Consider the following 23,036-nt stretch of genomic DNA (forward strand, 5'->3'; position numbering starts at 1 on the left):
GATTTGCCTATACAAGTAGGAGATATCTAAGATTGAGGATTTATATCATTTTTGGATAGAATTCTGGGAATATAATCATATGCGTCATCCAATGATTTATAGAAAATAATTTAGAGAAAAAAAGACTTCATATGATTTATAGACCATTCATCCAATGATATTGTCATTAAGCTAATTCGAAATGAATAAGCTAAGAGGAATTAGGATAATTTTGTTTTAAATACGAATCCAACGATGCTCCGATTAGCGAGAGTCAAAGTAATCTTATTTATACAATCTTCTTGTTTCATATTGTAAAACACTAGTCTAAGGTGTCATCAATTGATGAACAGCTAGATGTTGCACATACAATATTTATCTTTCGAGATCTAACACTATTATGTTAGTCTAATGGTGAAAATCCATTAGGGATTTATCTCATTAGAAAAACAAATCAAGTTAGACCAACAATGAAGATTCGAAATTAAACTACAATTTAATAACAGAAAATAACATGGTTCAATACAAATTCATACACAATTCAGAAATTATGAAGCACATAGCAAGTAGGAATGACAAGTGAAAATACTAAAACATACAATCCTAAATAATTTCCAAGGTTTTCAACAAACTGATATCAGTGTCCCGTTTAGGTGAGAGTCAAAGCTACCATTCATTGAACAGAGTTGTCAGCTCATCTAAAATGATCAACATTCTAGCAACCTTTTATTCGATCAAGATGTGAATCCGCGTTGTCCCGTTTAGGCGAGAGTCAAGGCTATTCTATCTTATGAGCTTCCACCATTGTTTCATATTCTTGCAAGTCTTATACAGTCGCCACCATTAGGGTGATCATAAACTATATAAAAAACTTACAAGATTACTTATCTTTCGAGATTAAACGGTGCTAACTTGCTAATGAACGTTCCTCCATTAGGGAGGATTACTCACTAAAACAATAGCTATGTAAAACCAACAATGGAGATCGAATATCCTTATAGTAATAAAGCTCATTATTTAATGAAGGGTTGTATTTTCTTCTAATATTTATTTTAATCCATTTATTTTAAATATATATTTATTTAATTAAAATTTCCAATTTAGAATGAAAAATTCCAAATATAAATTTTAATTTAATATTTATAAATTATACTTAGATGGATATGAAAATAACGTGAATTATTTCCATCTTAGTAATAATTTCCATAAATATTTAGAAAATTATTCAATTTAAGTTGTTTCAAAATTAATTTAAATTAATTTACAACTCAAATTTAATTTTCTATAAATATATATTGCATTTTCGAAAATGCTTTAAAATAAAATAAAATAAATCCTGGAAAATTACTCTAATTTTAATTTCAACAAAAAATATAATTTCCCTATTTAATTAAATTTCTAAGAAAAATTTCAAATATTTAAGTATCATGATTAAAAAATCAACTTAAATATTAATTTTTCTATTTAATTAAATACACTAGAAAAATACTTCAAGCAAAACAGATAATATCTATCTAGACTTTCATAGACTAATTAATCTAATTTCTAATTATAATATATTTTAGTTCATTTATTTTAATTAACCATTAAATGAAAAAGTCACTGATTTAAGTTGGTCCAAAATTAAATAAATAATTTTCAACTTTAATCTATTTTTCAAATAATATTCAAAATTTCTGCATTAAAGAAATGCAATTTCAAAATTTTAGAAAATGATTAATAAAATAAAATAAAATATATTCTGAAAATTATTCAAACTTAAGTTATTCTGAAATAAGATTCCAAACTTAAAATAATTTTCAACTTTAATTAAATAACATGAAAATAACAATATCAAAGTATCGTGATGAAAATCAACTTAGATATTGAATTTTCAATTTAATTAAATGTATTAAATTCAAGAAATAAATAATTAAGTAAAGAGGAAACTTAATTATTAATTCTAGTTTAATACTAGGAAAATATTCTAAACTTAGATTGTACCAAAATTAATTAGGAAACAATTAATTTCACAATCTATGATATTTTCCTATTTAATATTAGAAATAATAACTAGTACTAGAAATAACTATCTAGAATATATCATTGACTAAGTGTTTTTCTAAAATTAACTTTAAAATATTACAATGAAAAATAAATTTCATATATTTTAAAAGTTAATTATGTTGCTAATTCAATTTTAATTAGGTTAGACTAATATAATTAACCTAATACAATTATTTAAATAATGCAAATGGGCCTTCACAATTGGGGTAGTTCATGTGAGGGGGAGCTGGGTTCAGTATGTCGTACCCACTTCTATGGCCCCCAACTCTCACACAAGGCCCAAAAGAGAGGAATTTAACCTTAAATTAAACAATTGTTATTCATTGAATAAGCCCAAATCTAATTGGACCTAAATAAATTTCCTTATGTCAAAATTTATTTTAGCAACCTAGTCCATTTACTTAGTAAAAACTTAAATGGGCTCCCTATATGTATCTAAGCCCAAAAGCAAACATATAGGCTCACACAGGTCAAATGATTTGGATGGACTCTATCATGTTACTAGGTTTACACAGATGAAAGAAGTACAAAATTTACCTGTTACAAATTATTTATAAGATCTATCGTCAATTGGACTATGATTAAAATCAGATCATTGGATCATGATCTGTCAACAAGTTAATCATAGCAATTTAGATCAGATAAATAATAGGTTTGTTAAAAAGTTTTGAATAAACAATATTAAATAAACAAACATTGTCCATGTAACAGATGTGAATCAAGATATTAATATAATTAAATTATTATTCTTAAACTAACCAAATAAAGGAAACTAATTTTAAAATATCTAGGTTTATTTGAATCAAATTAAATTAAATATCTAATAAGATCAATGATTTAAAAGGAAAGAATCTCCAATATCACTTTCAGATCTTATAATTTAATAAAATAAACCAATTTTAAAATAGATTTGGTTAAATAATAATTACCATAATTATATGTCAAAATATCTCAAATTAAGCAATATTCAAATCTCTACAAAAATATCTATGTTATTTAAATATTTAAGATATGATTTATAAATTTCTAATAAGGAAAAAATGATATATATAGAAAAAAATATCATTTTTATACTTATAATTTATAAATAATTAAATATTTAACAAAATAACAAATTTTTGAATTTGAAAACATTATGGTAAGTATATCTATAAAAATATCTATGTTAATTTCAAATTTATTAATTATTTAATTTGTCATATAAGATAATTTTAATATAATATTTTAAATAAAAAGACAGAGTTATCTTTTAATTTAAAATATCTTAAATATCAAAATATCTAATCCTATAATTAAATAATAAATAAATATTAAAGAAGTTAACAAATTTTTAAATCTGACCATAATAGAAAATATTTAAAATTGGAAACATTCCAAAATAGAAATATTTAAAATTGGAAAAATTCCAAATTGAAAATATTTAAAATTGGAAACATTTCAATTTAGAAATATTTAAGAAAGGAAAAATGAATTTTGGGAAACAATCCCATGAAAAAATTGGATTTTTGGGGAAAAAACCTCAAAAATTCGCAATTTGTAGGGAGCTGCCAGGATAGGCTGCATGCAGCAGACATGATTTCCAAACTTCCAAAATTCATATCTTTCTCAATTTTTATCGGAATCGAGTTCCGTAAAAAACAAAATTGCTTAATTTTTCACAAGGAATCCAAATAAAATATTTTCAAAAATTGAAAAAATATATTTCATGGAGAAATTTCGTACAACATTAACATTCATCACATAAGCACATAAACCAACATGAAACCATCCAAATCAACACAGAAACATGCAATCATCGTTTTAATTCATATTACATGAAAGTAAATCATTACCATGGCTCTGGTGCCAGTTGTTGGAAATTATTTTACCAGGATCTAGATTTACTAACAAGTATGTTGGATTAACAACCTAATATGAATTCTAAAACAATGAAAATAAACACATATAAAGTTAGAAAAACCTTACAGTGGGTGCAGCGGAATAATATGACTCCTTCCGTTCAGATCTCTAGCCCTTGATTCCTTTCTGTAGCAGAGCATCACCAAGATCTGAACCTGGATCTTCTTTGATGCAGAAATTCCATAGTCTTCCATACTATGATTGAGATACCACTTGATGTGTGTGGGCACTACTCATCTCACAAGGATTTCGAAATTTTCTCTCTTTTTCTCTCTTTAATTTCGTGGCTTATGGTTCATATGATGATCAAGAGAAGAGAACAAGGGCTGCTATATATAGGGAGAAGGGAGAGCACAACTTTCCAAATAAAACAGTTTCCTCTTTTACTGTGTAATTGATTAACTGCCTTATTTAGTGTGATTCACCACTTTCCTATTATAGCTAGGCTTTGATTAGCAATTACATGACAATTAAAAAATAAAATAATAATTGGGAAACACAAAGGGAGTGCTCGGCCCATAGAGGGAATATGGGCCTCACTTGGATTTTGCAGTTTCCTCAATTTTATTTCAATTTCTCCAAAAATGCCATTTTTCCAATTCTAATCATTTAAATGCCAAAACTAATTATTTAATAACTAAAATAGATTATTAAATAATATTGTCATTTAAGATAATTATTAATTAGACATACAAAGTCTCTTAATTAATAATTAAACCTAGAAACCCTTTTCTTTACGATTTCATCCTTAAACTGTGAGAATTCATAAAGTAGATATAGTCTAACTTTTAGAATTATAATTGATTAATTAAAATCAATTAACTGAGTCTTACAAGCAGTATGGCCTCAACTAGTATGGGGACCATGGGTCTATATAACCAAGCTTCCAATAAGTCGAACCGAATTTACCAAGTAAATTCCATAACTTATTAATTCCTCATTAAATCCACACTTAGAACTTGGAATTGCACTCTCAGTCATATAGAAACGCTCTATATGTTCCACGATATAGACACGTCATTAGTTATCCATTGTTATAACCCTAATGTGATCAATGATCCTCTATATAGATGATTTACACTGTACAGGATTAAATTACCGTAACACCCTACAATGTATTTTATCCTTAAAACACTTAACCCTGTATAAATGATATTTCACCTAAGTGAAATGTCGTTTGGTTAAGCTCGAAGGAAATCATCCTTTACTTCTATTTGCCAAATAGAAGCTATAGATTCCATATTTATGTTAGCGCTCCCCCACTCAATTGTATTACCGTGTTCCCAAAATGTACGTATTACCCTTATACAAAACTGGGCTTAACTAACAAATCAAAGAACACGAGTAACACTCTTGAAATTGAGCCTAACCATATCAGGATTTCGATCATGTGATCTAGGATCAACTTATGATATTGAATTGAATAGATGTTTACGGTAAGTTTCAAAATCTAATTCAAAGTTCAATATCGGTCCATTCCAATGCATACTCCATGCATCCGATACTGGTAAACTTTGCCAATGTCCTGGAAAGGACATAACACTTTTCCAAGGTGTAAGAATACCTATCGCTGATTATACCATGTCAGTCTAAATCCAGTGTTCTGACAAATCAGGGAATCAACTTTTGAACATATAGTAAAGATTATATTCCACTGTGCTGACAACACTATAATCTTTAACCAACCCATATGTTCTGGACTTAAAAAGAATTCATACATTATATACATATAATCATGAAATAAATCATGTGAACCATGCAACATAAAATGTTATTTCTGATCTTTATTAATAAGTAAATCTGATTATATGAAATGAGTTTTATTTAGGGCATAAAACCCAACACTTAGATCTACTCACAAGTATGTTTATTAACATCCTAAATATGAACTTTCTAAAACGATAAAATAAACACATATAAAGTTAAGTAAACCTTACATTGATGCAGCGGAATAAATGTCTCCTTCCACTCAGATCTCTAACCCTTGATTCCTTTCTGTAGCAGAGTATAATCAAGATCTGAGCCCGAATGTCCTTCTTCTTCAAGCTTTAATCCTTCACAGTCTTCCAATCTATGATTGAGTTACTGCTTGCTGTGTGTGGGCACTTACTCTTTCACTAGGGTCACGAAAAAGATGAAGGGAAAAGAGAGAGAGGTATTTCGGCCAAGGAAGAAAGTGGGGAAGGCTCAGTTTTCTGAAGAGAGAAATTTCTGTCAGAAAGCTAATGAAAGCATGTTATGAGACTGAGCCATCACTTTCTATTTATAGGCAACTACTAGGTTTAGGTTAGGATTTATTTGGCATTAAAATAATAAAAATATTAATTTGAAAAACTCATCTAAGTGGCCGGCCATATGGTGTTTAATGGGCCTCACTTGATTTTGCAGTTTTATCAAATTTTATCTCTATTTTCTCAAAAAACGCCAATTTTCCAATTCTAACCTTTTAAATGCCAAAACTAATTATTTAATAACTAAAATAGATTATTAAATAATATTGTCATTTAATTTAATTATTAATTAGACATATAAAGTCTATTAATAAATAAATAGACCTAGAAAACTCTTTTCCTTACAATTTCACCCCTGCTTAGTGAAAATTCATAAAATTAGACATAGTCTAACTTTAGAATTATAATTGACCAATCACGAATCAATTAATGAGTCTTACAAGCAGAATGTTCTCAACTAGAATGGGGACCATGGATCTATATGCTGAGCTTCCAATAAGTGAACCAAATTTACCAAGTAAATTCCTACTTATTAATTCTTCGTTGAATCCACTCTTAGAACTTAGAATTGCACTCTCAGACTTATATAGAGCATATTGTATGTTTCACGATACCAATATACTATCTCATTTAACCATTGTTATAATCTTATTGTGATTTAAAGATCCTCTATATAGATGATTTATATCGAGATGGGATTTCTTTACCGTTCTCACCCCTCAATGTATTTTGCCCCTTAAAACACTTAGCTACCTGTAAATGGTGTTTAGTGATCTAATAATTAGTCAGTTAAACAAGAGCTCATCCATTTACTTCTATTTGCTAAGCTCGAAGGGAATCATCACTTGACTTCTATACACCAGTAGAAGCTATAGATTCCATATTTATGTTCAGCACTCCCACTCAATCATACTATCATGTTCCCAAAATATACGTATCACCCTAACCCAAAAGTAGGCTTAACTAATAAATCTAAGAACATGAATAGCACTCCTGAGTTGAGCCTAAGCATATCAGGATTTAGATTCTTTTAATCTTAAGATCAACTACTGATATTGACTTGGAAAGATATGTATAACGGTAAGTTTGTAATATCTTAACTTAGTTGCAATATCGGTCCAGTCCAATGTATACTCCATACATTCGAAACTAGTATACTTTACTAATGTCCTGGAAAGAACATAACACTTACTCCAAGTGTAAGTACACATCATTGCTGATTATCACATTAGTGTAAATCCAATAACACTGATGAAACAGGGACCAATACTTTTGATTCATATGATCACAATCACATTCCACTGTGTTGACGATACTGTAATTGTGAATAAACATATGATCTGGATTTAACTGATTTTGTGTGTATGAATGTAATAAACATATTAAACATATTAAACCATTAGCATGTAAAATTCATGCAAACATCAATCACTTCAAATTTCTTATATTGATAACTAATCAAATTGTAAAGAGTTTTATTTAGGGCATAAAACCCAACAAACTCCCACTTGCACTAATATAAAACAAACTGTGCAAATAGGTCAATCTGATGTCTTGATCTTCAGATCAAGTGTAGTATATTTGAATCCACCCAAACTTCTGGAAACTAGTTCATAAATACACTTATGAAACATCCTTTACTATATGCTTTACTCATCAAGGGATACTGAAATCTTTACTGTTTTAAAAGTACATCTGAATTAACAGAGGACATATCTCTCATATTTTAAAATATGTAATTGAGATAATACAGTGTAGACTTTTCTTCCGTGATATAACTTTCTGGTATTTTCGAATAGACCAAGTTACAATTCTTCTATGGTAGAGCTTGAATTATTATTCAATAATTCCTCCACCCCCAAAGTAAGCACCATCTTATAGAAATCGAAATTAGATGGTGAGATACAAAGACAACTGATACACAGTTCCTTAATATCTGACATATAGATCACTTTCATAAATCTTTCTTGAATATCTTCTAATGTTCCGTATTTGATTACATCTCAGATAGCTCCCACTCAATAGCAGATGTCTGGTTAAATAATACTTTTAACCTCTGATTGTTTAGAGAGTTACCTAGTTGTGACTTTTGTATTAGTCTGAAACTTTAAGTTAAGACTAAGTCATCAACATAGCAGACTAGTATTTGAAGTGAAAAATACATGCCAGAGATAAAGTAATCAAAATTAAGATACCATCAAATTTTATGAGGATTAAGAATTCTTGGTTCAAGTCATTTGAATGGACTGAACTAGAGTTCTTTATCTTATTCTCATAATTCTGATAAGCTATACCTATCCATGTGAATGGTTAGATTTGCTTTTCAGTATTGTTCTTAAGTACCTATCACAATTATCAACCTAATGAAGATGGGTATAGAACTTTAAAATTCTCCCACTCAAATAAGGTAGTGTGAAACTTTAACAAAGAACTTTCAAAGGTATCAAACTTTTACTTACAACAGTAAAATCGAAATGGAACATACAATCAAGATCAAGAATTTATATTGACAATAGCTGACTCATTATATTACTTCTATGTTTAAACAAGATATGTGTTTCATAGGAAATTGTGGAATAGACTCCACCCCTAAGAATATACATATAGGGTACTTGTGGATAACCTCCACCCCTAAGTATATAGAGATTATGATCCACCCCTAAAGGTTGTAAAGATCATGATTCTCTTAGTGTGATAGAGTTTATGTGGAGTTGAATACTATCCAGAGTTCATTAGATATAAAAGATCGTTGAACTGCATAGTTTTCTTAACTTTTCTCCACCCCTATCAGATCATAAGATCCTTTTATTAAACAAATTCTTAATAATTGTATGAGAATTAACAATTATTGATAAACATAGAAATAATTTCTAGTGTTTATATTATATAACTCTATGAAGAGTTGAAAATATTATAGAATTTGTATCAATAATAAAAACACTTACACATACAAACATACAAATATAATGTGGTAATAATTGATGAAGATAAAATAAATGAAGCTCAATCTCATAATTTGCAATGGTGATTTCGAAAATTAGAAACTTTATTAATAAAAAAAATGTATTGCAACAATATGAGAGAAACAGGGATAAATATCCCTGACTAAAATTTGAAATCCAAATTGTCTTTAAACTAAAACAATTAATTCAAAAAATAGAAGAGCTTCATCTTCATCTGGACGATTTCACCCTTGGTCCAGCTTTCTGATCCAACTCATCTGAGTTCAAGTAGCTTGGCCTAGAAGAAGAAAAAAAAAACAAATAAACAAAGTTTAGTCCAGAATCATAAATCCAATTGGATAATAATTCACTAAACTTTTAAAGTTTATAAATGGAAATACCTTGTTTCTTTGCAAGAAGTTTAGGACACTGGGGCTTCCAATGACCTTTTTCATTGCAGTGGAAACACTTTCCTTTAAGTGTAGCATCACCAGAAGGAGCAGCCTTTTTCATGACTTTTGTTCACTTCTTGGTGTTCTTCCACTTCTTCTTCGATTTGGGCTTTGAAGCAGAGGCAACATTTGCTTCAGGTTTTATCGTCCCATTACCATTACCAGGATTATGAGGTTTACTCCCTTTCTTCTTGGGTCCTCCAATCAAATTTTCATAAGTTTGAAGGTCATTGACTAATTCATGAAAGTCAATTTCCTTCTTATTCATGACATAATTTGATGTGTATGGTAGAAATGCTGGAGTCAGGCTATTCAAGATAAGACTAACTTGAGTAGCACTGTCCATTTCAGCACCATGATCCTGGGCTTCTTGGAAATAACTGGACATGAGGAGAACATGATCACGCACGTTTTGATGAGGTTCCATCCGTGCGTTAATGTACTTCTTAGTCGCGTCAAAGCGTGACTGAAGTGATGCCTTACCGAATAGCTCATTTAACTTCGTCATAACTTCAGCAGCCTTCTCAGTTTTAGAAAACCGAGTTTTGAGGGTGTCAACCATGCTAGAAAGCATAAAGTATAGAGCTTTGTCATTTGCTTTCTGCCAACGCTCATACTTTTCTTTCACAGCTTTGGTTGCATTGTCCCCAGGCACTTCAGGTGACGGCTCAGTTAAAACAAACAAGGCACTTTCTCCTATGAGAGCAATATTAATGTTCTCATTCCATTTATTAAAGTTAGATCCATTCAGCTTATTTTCAGTCAACAGTGATAACATGGGATTCATTTTGACAAAACAGGATACTACAAAATAATAGAAATCAACAAATAGAAATTAATAATGGTTTAACACACAAAAACAATTCAGAAATTATAAGCACATAGCAAGTAGGAATGATATGAGAAAATACTTAAAATTCAATCCTAAATAATTTCCAAGGTTTTCAATAAACTGATATCAGTGTCCCGTTTAGGCGAGAGTCAAAGCTACCATCCATTGAATAGAGTTGTCAGCTCATCTAAAATGTTAAACATTCTAGCAACCTTTTATTCGATCAAGATCAGAATCCAGCATTGTCCCGTTTAGGCGAGAGTCAAGGCTATTCTATCTCATGAGCTTCTACCATTGTTTCGCAATTTGTAAGTCAAATATGGTCGCCACCATTAGGGTGATCTATACCATATAAAACACTTACAAACCACTTATCATGCGAGATTAAACGGTGCGAAATTGCTAATGAACGTTCCTCCATTAGGGAGGATTACTCACTAAAACAAACGCGGTGTAAAACCCACAATGGAGATCGAATATCTTAATAATAATAAAGCTCATTGTTTTAAAATGTATTTTCTTTATTATTCTAATAAATAAATCTCATTAAATTCTATTTAAGAATTAAAATTCAAAAATTAGAATTTAATATAATATTTATAAAATTATACTTAGATGGTGATTGAAATAAAATTAATTATTTCCATCTTAGTAATAATCTTAAATATAAATATTAAGGAAATTAATTTAAGTTGAATTAAATTAAATAATTAGCAACTTAAAAATTTCCTTTGAGAATATATTTATTGAGTTCGAAAATTTAAAGTATATAAAAGAAATATACAATTTTCGAAAATAATAAAAATAGAAAAGAAATACTTCAAGCAAAAATATCACCTATCTAGATATTCTTTTGACTAGTTAATTTAATTTCTAATAATATATATATATTTTAAATTCATTTATTTTAAATTAATCAATTAAATGAAAAAGTCATTGATTGAAGTTGGCCCAAGAATTAATTAAAATAAATTATTAATTTACAACTCAATCTATTTTTCAAAATTAAAATTTCGAAAATATTGCATAAATAAAATGCAAATTTCGAAATTGATTAATAAAATAAAGAAAAATATATATATTGAAAATTATTTAAATTTAAGTTGAAAAATTAAATTTCAACCTAAAAATAATTTTCTATTTAATTAAGTGTCATGAAAAATCAATAAATATTTAAGTATCATGATGAAAATCAACTTAGATATTTAGATTTTTCAAGTTAATTAAATGTATTAAATTCAAGAAATAATAATTAAGTGTAGGGAAGGCTTAATTATTAATTTCTATTTAATACTAGGAAAAATATACTTAATAAAATTGTACCAAAATTAATTATTTAAATAATTAATTTCACAAAGTATAATTTTCCTATTTAAATATTAGAAATAATAAGTAGTCTAGAAATTACTATCTAGAAAATATCTTATTTGACTAAGTATCTTTTCAAAATTTGAAAAATATCTAATTTAAGTTAGATAGAAAAAATCTAAAAATTAAATAATTTCAAATTTAGATTTAATTAAATATCAAAAATTAAGTTGTAACTACTTAATTTGAAGATATCTTTTTAAAGTTAATATTTGAAAAGATATTAACCAAAAAATATCTAAGATATTCCATTTCAAGTTAATATTTGAAAAGATATTAACTTAAAAAATATCTTAAGAATCTTTAATAACTAATGCCTAGGATTCCTCAACTTTATTTAAAATTTAAATCAAATATTCAAATTTAAGTTAGATAAGAAAAATCAGTTGATACAACTAATTTATAACTTAAATAGGAATATTTAATTAAATAAGCTCCAGAAAGAATCTCAGTTAGTTAAAATTCTATATTTAATTAAATACAAGAAAAATACAAATAGTTTGTCTAGAATTAATATCTAAACTAAAAGTGTTTTTCTTAAAATTAACTTTAAAATATTAAAATGAAAATAAATTTTCATATATTTTAAAAAGTTAATTATGTTGCTAATTCAATTTTATTAGGTCAAACTAATATAATTAACCTAGTACAGTTATTTAAATTAGGCAAATGGGCCTTCACAATTGGGGTAGTTCATGTGACGGGGTGCTGGGTTCAGTATGTCGTACCCACTTCTATGGCTCCCAACTCTCACACAAGGCCCAAAAGAGAGGAATTTAACCTTAAAATAAATAACTGTTATTAATTGAATAGGTCCAATAACTAAATGGACCTAAATAAAATCTATCATGGTGTGACATTTTATTTAGCAACAACCTATATGCATCTATATAATAAAACAAAATAAACATATAGGCTCACACAGGCACACTTTGGATGGATCCTATCATGTTGCTAGGTCATACACAGATGAAAGAAGATTGTAAAATTTACCTGTTACAAATTATTAACTTGACCAAGGGAGCCATCAGATCATTAGATCTGGCAAAAAGTAATCATGGCTATTTGCAATCAAGTAATAATAGGTTTTCAAAAACTTACATACAAGCTTAAACCATATACTCCTGCAATAAGGTTAGCTGGATAGTTGGAAGTAGGATTTATTTAATTTTAAATAAATAAATTTCGAAATTAATAATTTAAAAAAAAATATTTAATTAAAAAAAAATTAATTTATTTTCGAAAATAAATAAAAACAATTATTTTAAATTTCGAAACTATTTTAAAAAAAAATTCAAAATTAAACCTACAATTTTGAAAAATTAGGTTTCAACCAACCTAAATATCATTTCAAAAAGTTTACTAACTACTTTTAAATATTAAATGTTATTTTAAAAATAAAAATTAAATAAAAATTAGAAAAGATAAAAGAAATATCTTTTCAGATTTTAAATTTATATTAAATAAATAAAATAACAAAATTTAAAAGTTAGCAAAATATCTTACATCTATTTAAAATTACATGATTATAAATATCTTATTTTAAATAAGGTCAAAATATCTAAAAAGATTTAAAAAAAAATCTTAAAAGATAAGATATAATTAAAAATATCTTAAAAGATAAGATATTTTTAAAATATCTTAAAAGATATTATAAATATCTTAAAAGATATTATAAATATCTTATAAAATCTGACCTTAAATTTTAAAAAAATGTAATCAAATTTAAAAATAAGATAGATTTTTAAGCAAAAAGATAAATACTAATTCTATTCAAATTCAAATTACACTTATATCTTGAATAAATTAAAAAAAATTAAATTAATTCAAAATGATAATTAGAATTGAATTAGGAATAGTAATAGTATATATACAAAACCATACAAAAAATTGGAAGTTAATTCCATGAAAAAGTATGAAAAATTGAAGAAAAGAGAAAAAATTCGAAACTGTACGGACAGTTCTGCGATCGCAGGAAAATATCAGCATAGCCCCGATTTTGTCAAATCTTCAAAAAATCATAACTAATTCAAATAAAATCCAAATTGAGTTCTGTAAAAGGCTAACTTACTTAATGTTTTCCATACTATCCAATAAAAATAATTCCAGAAACGAAATCACAATTATTTTTCACGAAAATTTCACAAACATCAATCAATCATCAAGTAACACTCAATACAACATGATACCATCCAAAGAACATACAAACAATCGTTTTAAAGTCCAAATTACATGTAAGTAAATCAATTACCATGGCTCTGAGGCCAGTTTAATTATTTTACCAGGATCTTAGATCTACTCACAAGTATGTTTATTAACATCCTAAATATGAACTTTCTAAAACGATAAAATAAACACATATAAAGTTAAGAAAACCTTACATTGATGCAGCGGAATAAATGTCTCCTTCCACTCAGATCTCTAACCCTTGATTCCTTTCTGTAGCAGAGTATAATCAAGATCTGAGCCCGAATGTCCTTCTTCTTCAAGCTTTGATCCTTCACAGTCTTCCAATCTACGATTGAGTTACTGCTTGCTGTGTGTGGGCACTTACTCTTTCACTAGGGTCACGAAAAAGATGAAGGGAAAAGAGAGAGAGGTATTTCGGCCAAGGAAGAAAGTGGGGAAGGCTCAGTTTTCTGAAGAGAGAAATTTCTGTCAGAAAGCTAATGAAAGCATGTTATGAGACTGAGCCATCACTTTCTATTTATAGGCAACTACTAGGTTTAGGTTAGGATTTATTTGGCATTAAAATAATAAAAATATTAATTTGAAAAACTCATCTAAGTGGCCGGCCATATGGTGTTTAATGGGCCTCACTTGATTTTGCAGTTTTATCAAATTTTATCTCTATTTTCTCAAAAACGCCAATTTTCCAATTCTAACCTTTTAAATGCCAAAACTAATTATTTAATAACTAAAATAGATTATTAAAATAATATTGTCATTTAATTTAATTATTAATTAGACATATAAAGTCTATTAATAAATAAATAGACCTAGAAAACTCTTTTCCTTACAATTTCACCCCTGCTTAGTGAAAATTCATAAAATTAGACATAGTCTAACTTTAGAATTATAATTGACCAATCACGAATAAATTAATGAGTCTTACAAGCAGAATGTTCTCAACTAGAATGGGGACCATGGATCTATATGCTGAGCTTCCAATAAGTGAACCAAATTTACCAAGTAAATTCCTACTTATTAATTCTTCGTTGAATCCACTCTTAGAACTTAGAATTGCACTCTCAGACTTATATAGAGCATATTGTATGTTTCACGATACCAATATACTATCTCATTTAACCATTGTTATAATCTTATTGTGATTTAAAGATCCTCTATATAGATGATTTACATCGAGATGGGATTTCTTTACCGTTCTCACCCCTCAATGTATTTTGCCCCTTAAAACACTTAGCTACCTGTAAATAGTGTTTAGTGATCTAATAATTAGTCAGTTAAACAAGAGCTCATCCATTTACTTCTATTTGCTAAGCTCGAAGGGAATCATCACTTGACTTCTATACACCAGTAGAAGCTATAGATTCCATATTTATGTTCAGCACTCCCACTCAATCATACTATCATGTTCCCAAAATATACGTATCACCCTGACCCAAAAGTAGGCTTAACTAATAAATCTAAGAACATGAATAGCACTCCTGAGTTGAGCCTAAGCATATCAGGATTTAGATTCTTTTAATCTTAAGATTAACTACTGATATTGACTTGGAAAGATATGTATAACGGTAAGTTTGTAATATCTTAACTTAGTTGCAATATCGGTCCAGTCCAATGTATACTCCATACATTCGAAACTAGTATACTTTACTAATGTCCTGGAAAGAACATAACACTTACTCCAAGTGTAAGTACACATCATCGCTGATTATCACATTAGTGTAAATCCAATAACACTGATGAAACAGGGACCAAAACTTTTGATTCATATGATCACAATCACATTCCACTGTGTTGACGATACTGTAATTGTGAATAAACATATGATCTGGATTTAATTGATTTTGTGTGTATGAATGTAATAAACATATTAAACATATTATACCATTAGCATGTAAAATTCATGCAAACATCAATCACTTCAAATTTCTTATATTGATAACTAATCAGATTGTAAAGAGTTTTATTTAGGGCATAAAACCCAACATGTAGTTCATCTCATTCGCAGATGGATGTACATTCAGGGGTGGATATGAGTTTTTCGTTGTATTCTTAAAACGATCACTCTAGATTATACCTTATGCAAAGAAATTTGACATGTTTGAAAAATTTCATTAATTTCTAGCAATGGTTAAAACCATTAAGGTAAGTGGTTAAAGATCTTGCGAACTGATAGGGGTGGAGAAATAGTTAGTAGATATGCAGTTCAAAGATCATTAAATTGATTTTTGTATTATATCCAAACTTACCTCCCCAGAAATTTCGAGTTGCATATTGATGATTAGTTACTAGTCGTTGCCTAAATCCTTCTATGGTAATACAATTTCAGAATGATGTAATGGTTGGGTACTTAATGTAAATCATTACTAGATTCATGGATGACCTAATCAAAATCTTAAGAAAAGCTAGAACTGTTAACCATGGTCTGTTAGCTATTCTAAGTGATTAGGGGTGGACCATCCCATTGTCAATAGATAAGAAAGTGTTTGTTAAAACAAATACTACTTTTCTAAGATAATGACTAAGTCTGAAAACAAGTAGCAAATAAAGGAGATATTTAATTCTTGATTCCAAAAGTGTTCTATCATCTTATTTGATATATGATGATCCCACTGCCTCTGTTGTCTTGTCACAACCGAAGAGGTTAATACTATTTAGTTTTCTTCGACATAATTCACCGTACCTTGTCGTAGTGGTAGAGTTTCTAGGAACTCACCTTCTTATGACTTGGGAGACACTAGTGATAAAAATCCATTGTGAGTTTAAACAAGTAATGGATTGTCAAGATAAGAAACTAAGAAAAAAAGCCAATAGAACTATGGTTTAATCCATTCACATGGAATAACCTAAAGTTTTCTATTACAAGGACATAAAAGGAAATTTTCGTTTATAAGTCCATTCAATAGACTTAACAAAACTTCCTGTTCCTAGTATTATAGGTTTGAGTTTATCTAAACCTATGGCTTATGGTATACCTGGTAATTACTTACTCTAATGCAAGCAACTTACTTTAGTGAGATGCTGAAGCATTTTCTTTCTAATGGCAATCTATAGAAGCTTCACAACTTCTTAGACATAGATTTTATTTATCTAAGGAAAAGTCTCAACTATTCCAGAAAAGATAAAGCCATGAAAGAATTTCTTAAATCAACAGTGAGAGGTCTTAGATATGCTTTTGTATGCCTTAGACCAGACACCTGCTGTTGAGTGGGAGTAATGAGTAGGTATCAGATTAATTAAGGAGAATAACATTTGAAGACAATCAAGTAAATCCTAAGATTAAGAAGAGGAACTATATGTTAGTCTATAAGAGTGTGTTTAAAACTCTTAGACTACACCACATCAGATTTCAAAATTTGCCTTTGTGCTAGAAAATCTTTCTGATAAGATGGTGATTACTCTGGGGGTGGAATAGTGATTTTGGAGAAGTGTAAAAACCTATCTGAAGTCTCTAGGTCTACCAGAGAGAGATTGAATGTTAAAGTTGCAGGAAAGGTACTTATTCAGTCTAAGGAAAGTTCTATACATCTTTGGCACCATTCTAAATTGCCTTAAACTACTAGTGTTAATTTCCTGAGTAACCAAAAGTAGTTGCCAAAGGTATAGAATCCAGTATCCCAAGAGAGTAGACATATAGAGAGGAATTTCACATTATCAATAATTTTGTGATTAAGGAAGAGTAATGGTGGAGAAAAGGTTGTGGTTAATTCAACCTATCAGATCCTATTATGAGGAGTTTACTACTACTACAGTTGATTTGTATATCAAGGTGTTGAGATTATTTGAAATGCACTTTTTGTTTTATATTAGTGCAAGTGGGAGTTTGTTGGGTTTCATGCCCTAAATAAAACTCATTTCAATATAATCAGATTTACTTATTAATATAGATCAGAAATAACATTTAATGTTGCATGGTTCACATGATTTATTTCATGATTATATGTACATAATGTATAAATTCATCTGAAACCCTTTTCACATACTTGATCCTGTTTATTGTGCCGTCAACACATTGGAAAGTAAACATGACTATGTGAATAAAGTTTCCTAGATTTATCAGACATAGGGTTTTACTGATATGATAATCTACAACAGAGTTTACTTGCATTTGGAGAAGTGCTATGTTCTTTCCAGAGCATTGGTTAAAGTAAAGCTCAGGTTGGATGCATGGAGTATGCATCGAAAGGGACCGATATTGAACTTTGACTTAGATTTATTAAACTTACCGTAATATCTATTCAAGTCAATATCGCCTAGTTGATCCTAGATCAAATGATCTTAATCCTGATATGATTAGGCTCAATCTCGAGAGGCTATTCGTGTTCTTTGATTTGTTAGTTAAGCCTACTTTTAGGTCAGGGTGATACGTACATTTTGGGAACACGGTAGTGCAATTGAGTGGGAGCGCTATCATAAACATGGAATCTATAGCTTCTATCTGGCGAATAGTAAGCAAAGGATGATCTCCTTCGAGCTTACCAAACGAACATAAATGGTCGAGTACTCATTTCACATAAGCTGAAATATCATTTATACGGGGTCAAGTGTTTTAAGGAATAAATACATTGTAGGGTGTAACGGTAATTTAATCCCTTTACAGTGTAGATCATTTATATAGAGGATCAGTGATCAAATTAGGATTATAACAATGGATAACTAATGATGTGTCTATATGGTGGAACATATAGAGCATTCTATATACTGAGAGTGCAATTCTAAGTTCTATGCGTGGATTCAACGAAGAATTAATAAGTTAGTGAATTTTAGTAATAAATTCTTGATCTACTTATTGGAAGCTCGGTTATATAGACCCATGGTCCCCGCACTAGTTGAGATAATATTGCTTGTAAGACTCATGTAATTGGTTTTGATTAATCAATTATAATTCTCAAATTAGACTATGTCTATTTGTGAATTTTTCACTAAGTAAGGGTGAAATTGTAAAGAAAGAGTTTTAGGGGCATATTTGTTAATTATGATACTTTGTATGGTTCAATTAATAAATATGATAAATGACAATATTATTTAATAATTATTTATAGTTATTAAATAGTTAGAATTGGCATTTAAATTGTTGAATTAGAAAATTGGCGTTTTTGAGAAAATTAGATGCAGAAAAGATAAAACTGCAAAATTGCAAAAAGTGAGGCCCAAATCCACTAAGCATGGCCAGCCATTTTTGTAGGCAATTTAAACTGATATTTTCATTATTTTAATGCCAAATAATTCAAACCTAACCCTAGTGGAATGCTATAAATAGATAGTGAAGGCTTCAGGAAAATTACACTTAAATTTTCTACTTTTTCATTCAGAAAAAACTGAGCCTTCTCTCTCCCTATCTTTAGCCGCCACTTCCCTCTTCTTTTCTTCTTCAATATTTTGAAATTCTTAGTGTGAGAATAGTGCCCACACACAGAAAGTGATACCTCAATCATAGTGAGGAAGATCGTGAAGAAAGACTTTCAGCAAGAAGGAGTTTCAGCATCAAAGATTCAGAGAAAGAGATCCAAGTTCAGATATTGATAATGCTCTGCTACAGAAAGGAATCAAGGGCTAGATATCTGAACGGAAGGAGTCATATTATTCCGCTGCACCCAATGTAAGGTTTCCTAAACTTTATATGTGTTTATTTCATCGTTTTAGAAAGTTCATATTTAGGGTGTTAATCAACATACTTGTGAGTAGATCTAAAATCCTGGTAAAATAAATTTCCAACAAATTGTCCCATCTATTGATGAGTACATGCGGTGAAATAATTGAGAGTTAAAACTAAAAGGATTTTTAATGGAGTGTAAGCTTAAAAAAACTCACTTAAGCTTAAGAAAGTGTCTAAAGTGTTGAGAGACACTAAAACTCCACCTAAATGGACTAGGGGTTGTGTTGCCTCTTATGAGAATTGGGAGTTATTCTCTAGAAAGTCCATAAATTGGATCTGTGCACATGGTCATTAACGGTGCAAAAGCAATTCATAAGATTCTTGAGTGAACGTAGAAAATGTGTGTGTATTATCACCAGTTTGTTATCAAGAAATAGTGGTTCAATGCTACGGCAACCAAAATTTCAATAAACTTTGTGGTAATTACACTAAAGTAAAATTCAAATCGAAAGACATTTTACACTATGCACAAATGCGATGGTTTCTATTAGAGTGGAGTTATTTAATCAAGTGGGGGTATATTATATTACTCCATAATATAATGTTTGATTGATTAAATAAAATGTTGTGTTACAAAATTATTTGCTACAAATGAGATATTATTTAATCTACTGGGGGAATGTTATATTATTTTACATAATATAATATTTAGATTAAATAATTAAGTTATATATCATTAAGTGTGACAAAGTATTAATTTTGTCAAATTGTAACATACATTATGGAGTTACAAAATGTGTAGAATGATCACAAAATAGGAGTTGCAAATCCTTTAAATTGATGACCACTTGAATTGTAACTCTCATCTCTTTTTCACTCTTAAATTAGTAAAAGATGTTACTAATTGTTTATGAAAGTGAATGAATGATAGCTATTGAATATATAGCTGTTGGAGACTTGGTTTATTCATTTATAAGGTGTATAAATGATTCAAAATCAAGTGGAAGTGATTTGGAACACTTTGAAGAAGAATTGGCCAAAGCTGAAAAAATGGTAACTAGTTACTGTTTTTTCCATCATATAATTGCATACGTTTTTGAAAGTTTGAGAGTCTTTGTAACAGCCCAAAACTCCTCCAAATCACCCACTTAATAACATAAATGTCCAATTTATGATTGGTAACATCCAAGGGCTTTATGGTTGTCATTCATGTTCATATGAGAGTGAAAACTCTATAAATAGAGGTCATATTGTTCACTTGGAAGAGAAGTAGTTGAATCCATTTATTGTGGTTAGAATCTTGTGAGGATATGCTTATCCTTAGACACTAGGCTGAGCATATGAGGCTTGATAAATCCTTAAGAGCATTTCTAGAATTTCTCTAAGTGTCCTTATGAGGGAGGAAATGACTTTTAGGACAAAGGTCCTTGACCCTTGGTCAAACTTTTTGTGTTATTCTTCTTCTTCTCTAGCTTTGTTGTAATCTTGATGAAATATTTTTATTTGTATTTTGAGTATTTTGATTATAATCCTCCTATTCTATCTTGTAATAAAAACTTTTCCAACATTTAAATATCCTAATTATTTTTTGAATAATTTATATAAATATTAAAAAATTTCATATTTATTTATAAGAAAATGATCTCATATGAGTATGATATTATTAAAATCATATATATTACATAAAATGGTCAACAAAGTATGAAATATTTATTTAATATTATGTAAGTAACAGATGGTGGATCTTTTCTCGGTTATGGTGACGACGTTTGTAAAAGTTGGTCTGCACAATGGAAGTTCTTAGGTCAGGATGAGTATCTCAGATTCAGGGCTGAGAATCCTTCTGGTATCGTTTTTTTTTTGCATCAAAATAAGATTTGGAGCCCTGAGAAACAATACAAGGCGTATTATCTTTCCGTCATTTTCGGATGCTACTCTTTTGGGTTCACCGGTAAGCCCTCTTCTTTTGTTTGTTTCTAGATCTAGTTTTGTTTTTCTCATGTCTAGATTTGTTTTTTCGCCGACTAGATCTATTGTAGTAGTTTTGTTTTGTTTTTTTTTTATATATTTTCTTTTAGTCTCTTATTACTTTCTTTTTTAGTTTATAAATGAATTGCTTTATTTTGTTTTGTTCTGAAAAATATTGTGGTGTTGTTTGCTTTATTTTTTGGTTTGCACCTTTAGGATTTTCATATGTAAGCCAGTATATCAAGATGTGAAGAGAAGAAGTTGTTAGTTGGCTGAGCTGTCATCAGTTAGTAAAGTCTGTTATTTTCAGTTAGTGATAACTGAATTCTGTTTGTATTCAGTTTGTTAGTTCTCATCAGCTGTGCTGATATAAAGTGTTGTAATCCTTTCTTTTCTATTCAATATACAGAAACACTTTTCCTCTCTCAATTTCTTTTCTCTCTGTTCTTGTTCTGTTTGTAATATGGTATCAGAGCCACCATTGTTGTGTGCTGCTCTTTCTTGATTTGTTTGTGATCATGGCGAGGAAAGTGACCAGTACTCGGAGTCAAGCTGCTCGTGACAGCTCCAGTAATGATGCGAATCAATTCTCGGTGCTCGATAATGATCCTGTGCCTCGGCGTTTTGATCAGAGTAGAGATCCATATTATATTGGAAATGGAGATCATCCATCGGCAAGCTTAGTTCCTAAGATCCTGACTGGGAGTGACAATTACAATGCTTGGAGAAGATCAATGATTGTTGCTCTATCAGCCAGAAACAAGATCCAGTTTGTTAATGGGAAGCTGCAACAACCAGATGAAGATCATGATATTTGGAACCGATGCAATGATCTGGTAATTTCTTGGCTTTTGCATTCAGTTTCTGTTGATATTGCTGATAGTTTTATGTACAAAGAAAATGCAGCAGAAATTTGGGATGATTTGCAAGAGAGATTTCATCAGTTGAATGCTCCAAGAGTTTTTGAAGCTAAAAGATCGATGCAAATGCTAAGTCAGGGATCTCTTGATGTCACAGCTTATTTCACACGAAGAAAGGCTCTATGGGATTTAATACAGTAGTATTGTCCTCTACCTGTTTGTAATTGTGGAGCAATGAAAATTGTTCAAGAATATCAAGAAGAGGACAAGGTGATGGAATTTTTAATCGGATTGAATGAATCCTATGGAGCTGTACGTTCTCAGATCCTTATGCAAGATCCTCTACCAGCTGTGAATAAAGCCTACGCATCTGTCATTCAAGAGGAAAGACAAAGGAGTATTACTGCGATTCCCAACACTGTAGCTGATAGTGATAAAAATGCATCAGATTCTTCTGGAGTTACTGCTGATCAGTTTTCTGGAAATGCAACCTTTAATCGATCTAAAGTGACTTGTCATCACTGTGGTATGCTTGGACATATTATGGCAAAATGTTACAAGCTTCATGGCTATCCTCCAGGGCACAAATTTTATGGAAAGAATCCAAGTAAAGGTAACAACAGCCAATCTGGAAAACCATCTGCGAATTTTTCTGGTGTGCAGGAGGGACAAGCTT

At 29.6% G+C, this 23,036-nt stretch overlaps 1 protein-coding gene across 1 annotated transcript; it reads left to right on the plus strand.

The window, feature by feature from the left end:
- Positions 1 to 22,018: 22,018 nt before the first annotated feature.
- Positions 22,019 to 22,561, plus strand: LOC115696421 (uncharacterized). The gene has a single exon (XM_030623323.2). The coding sequence runs from the start codon at positions 22,019 to 22,021 to the stop codon at positions 22,559 to 22,561; it is 543 nt and encodes a 180-aa protein (XP_030479183.2).
- Positions 22,562 to 23,036: the final 475 nt, after the last annotated feature.

This window comes from Cannabis sativa, chromosome 7, assembly GCF_029168945.1.
Source record: "Cannabis sativa cultivar Pink pepper isolate KNU-18-1 chromosome 7, ASM2916894v1, whole genome shotgun sequence".
NCBI classification, from domain to species: domain Eukaryota; kingdom Viridiplantae; phylum Streptophyta; class Magnoliopsida; order Rosales; family Cannabaceae; genus Cannabis; species Cannabis sativa.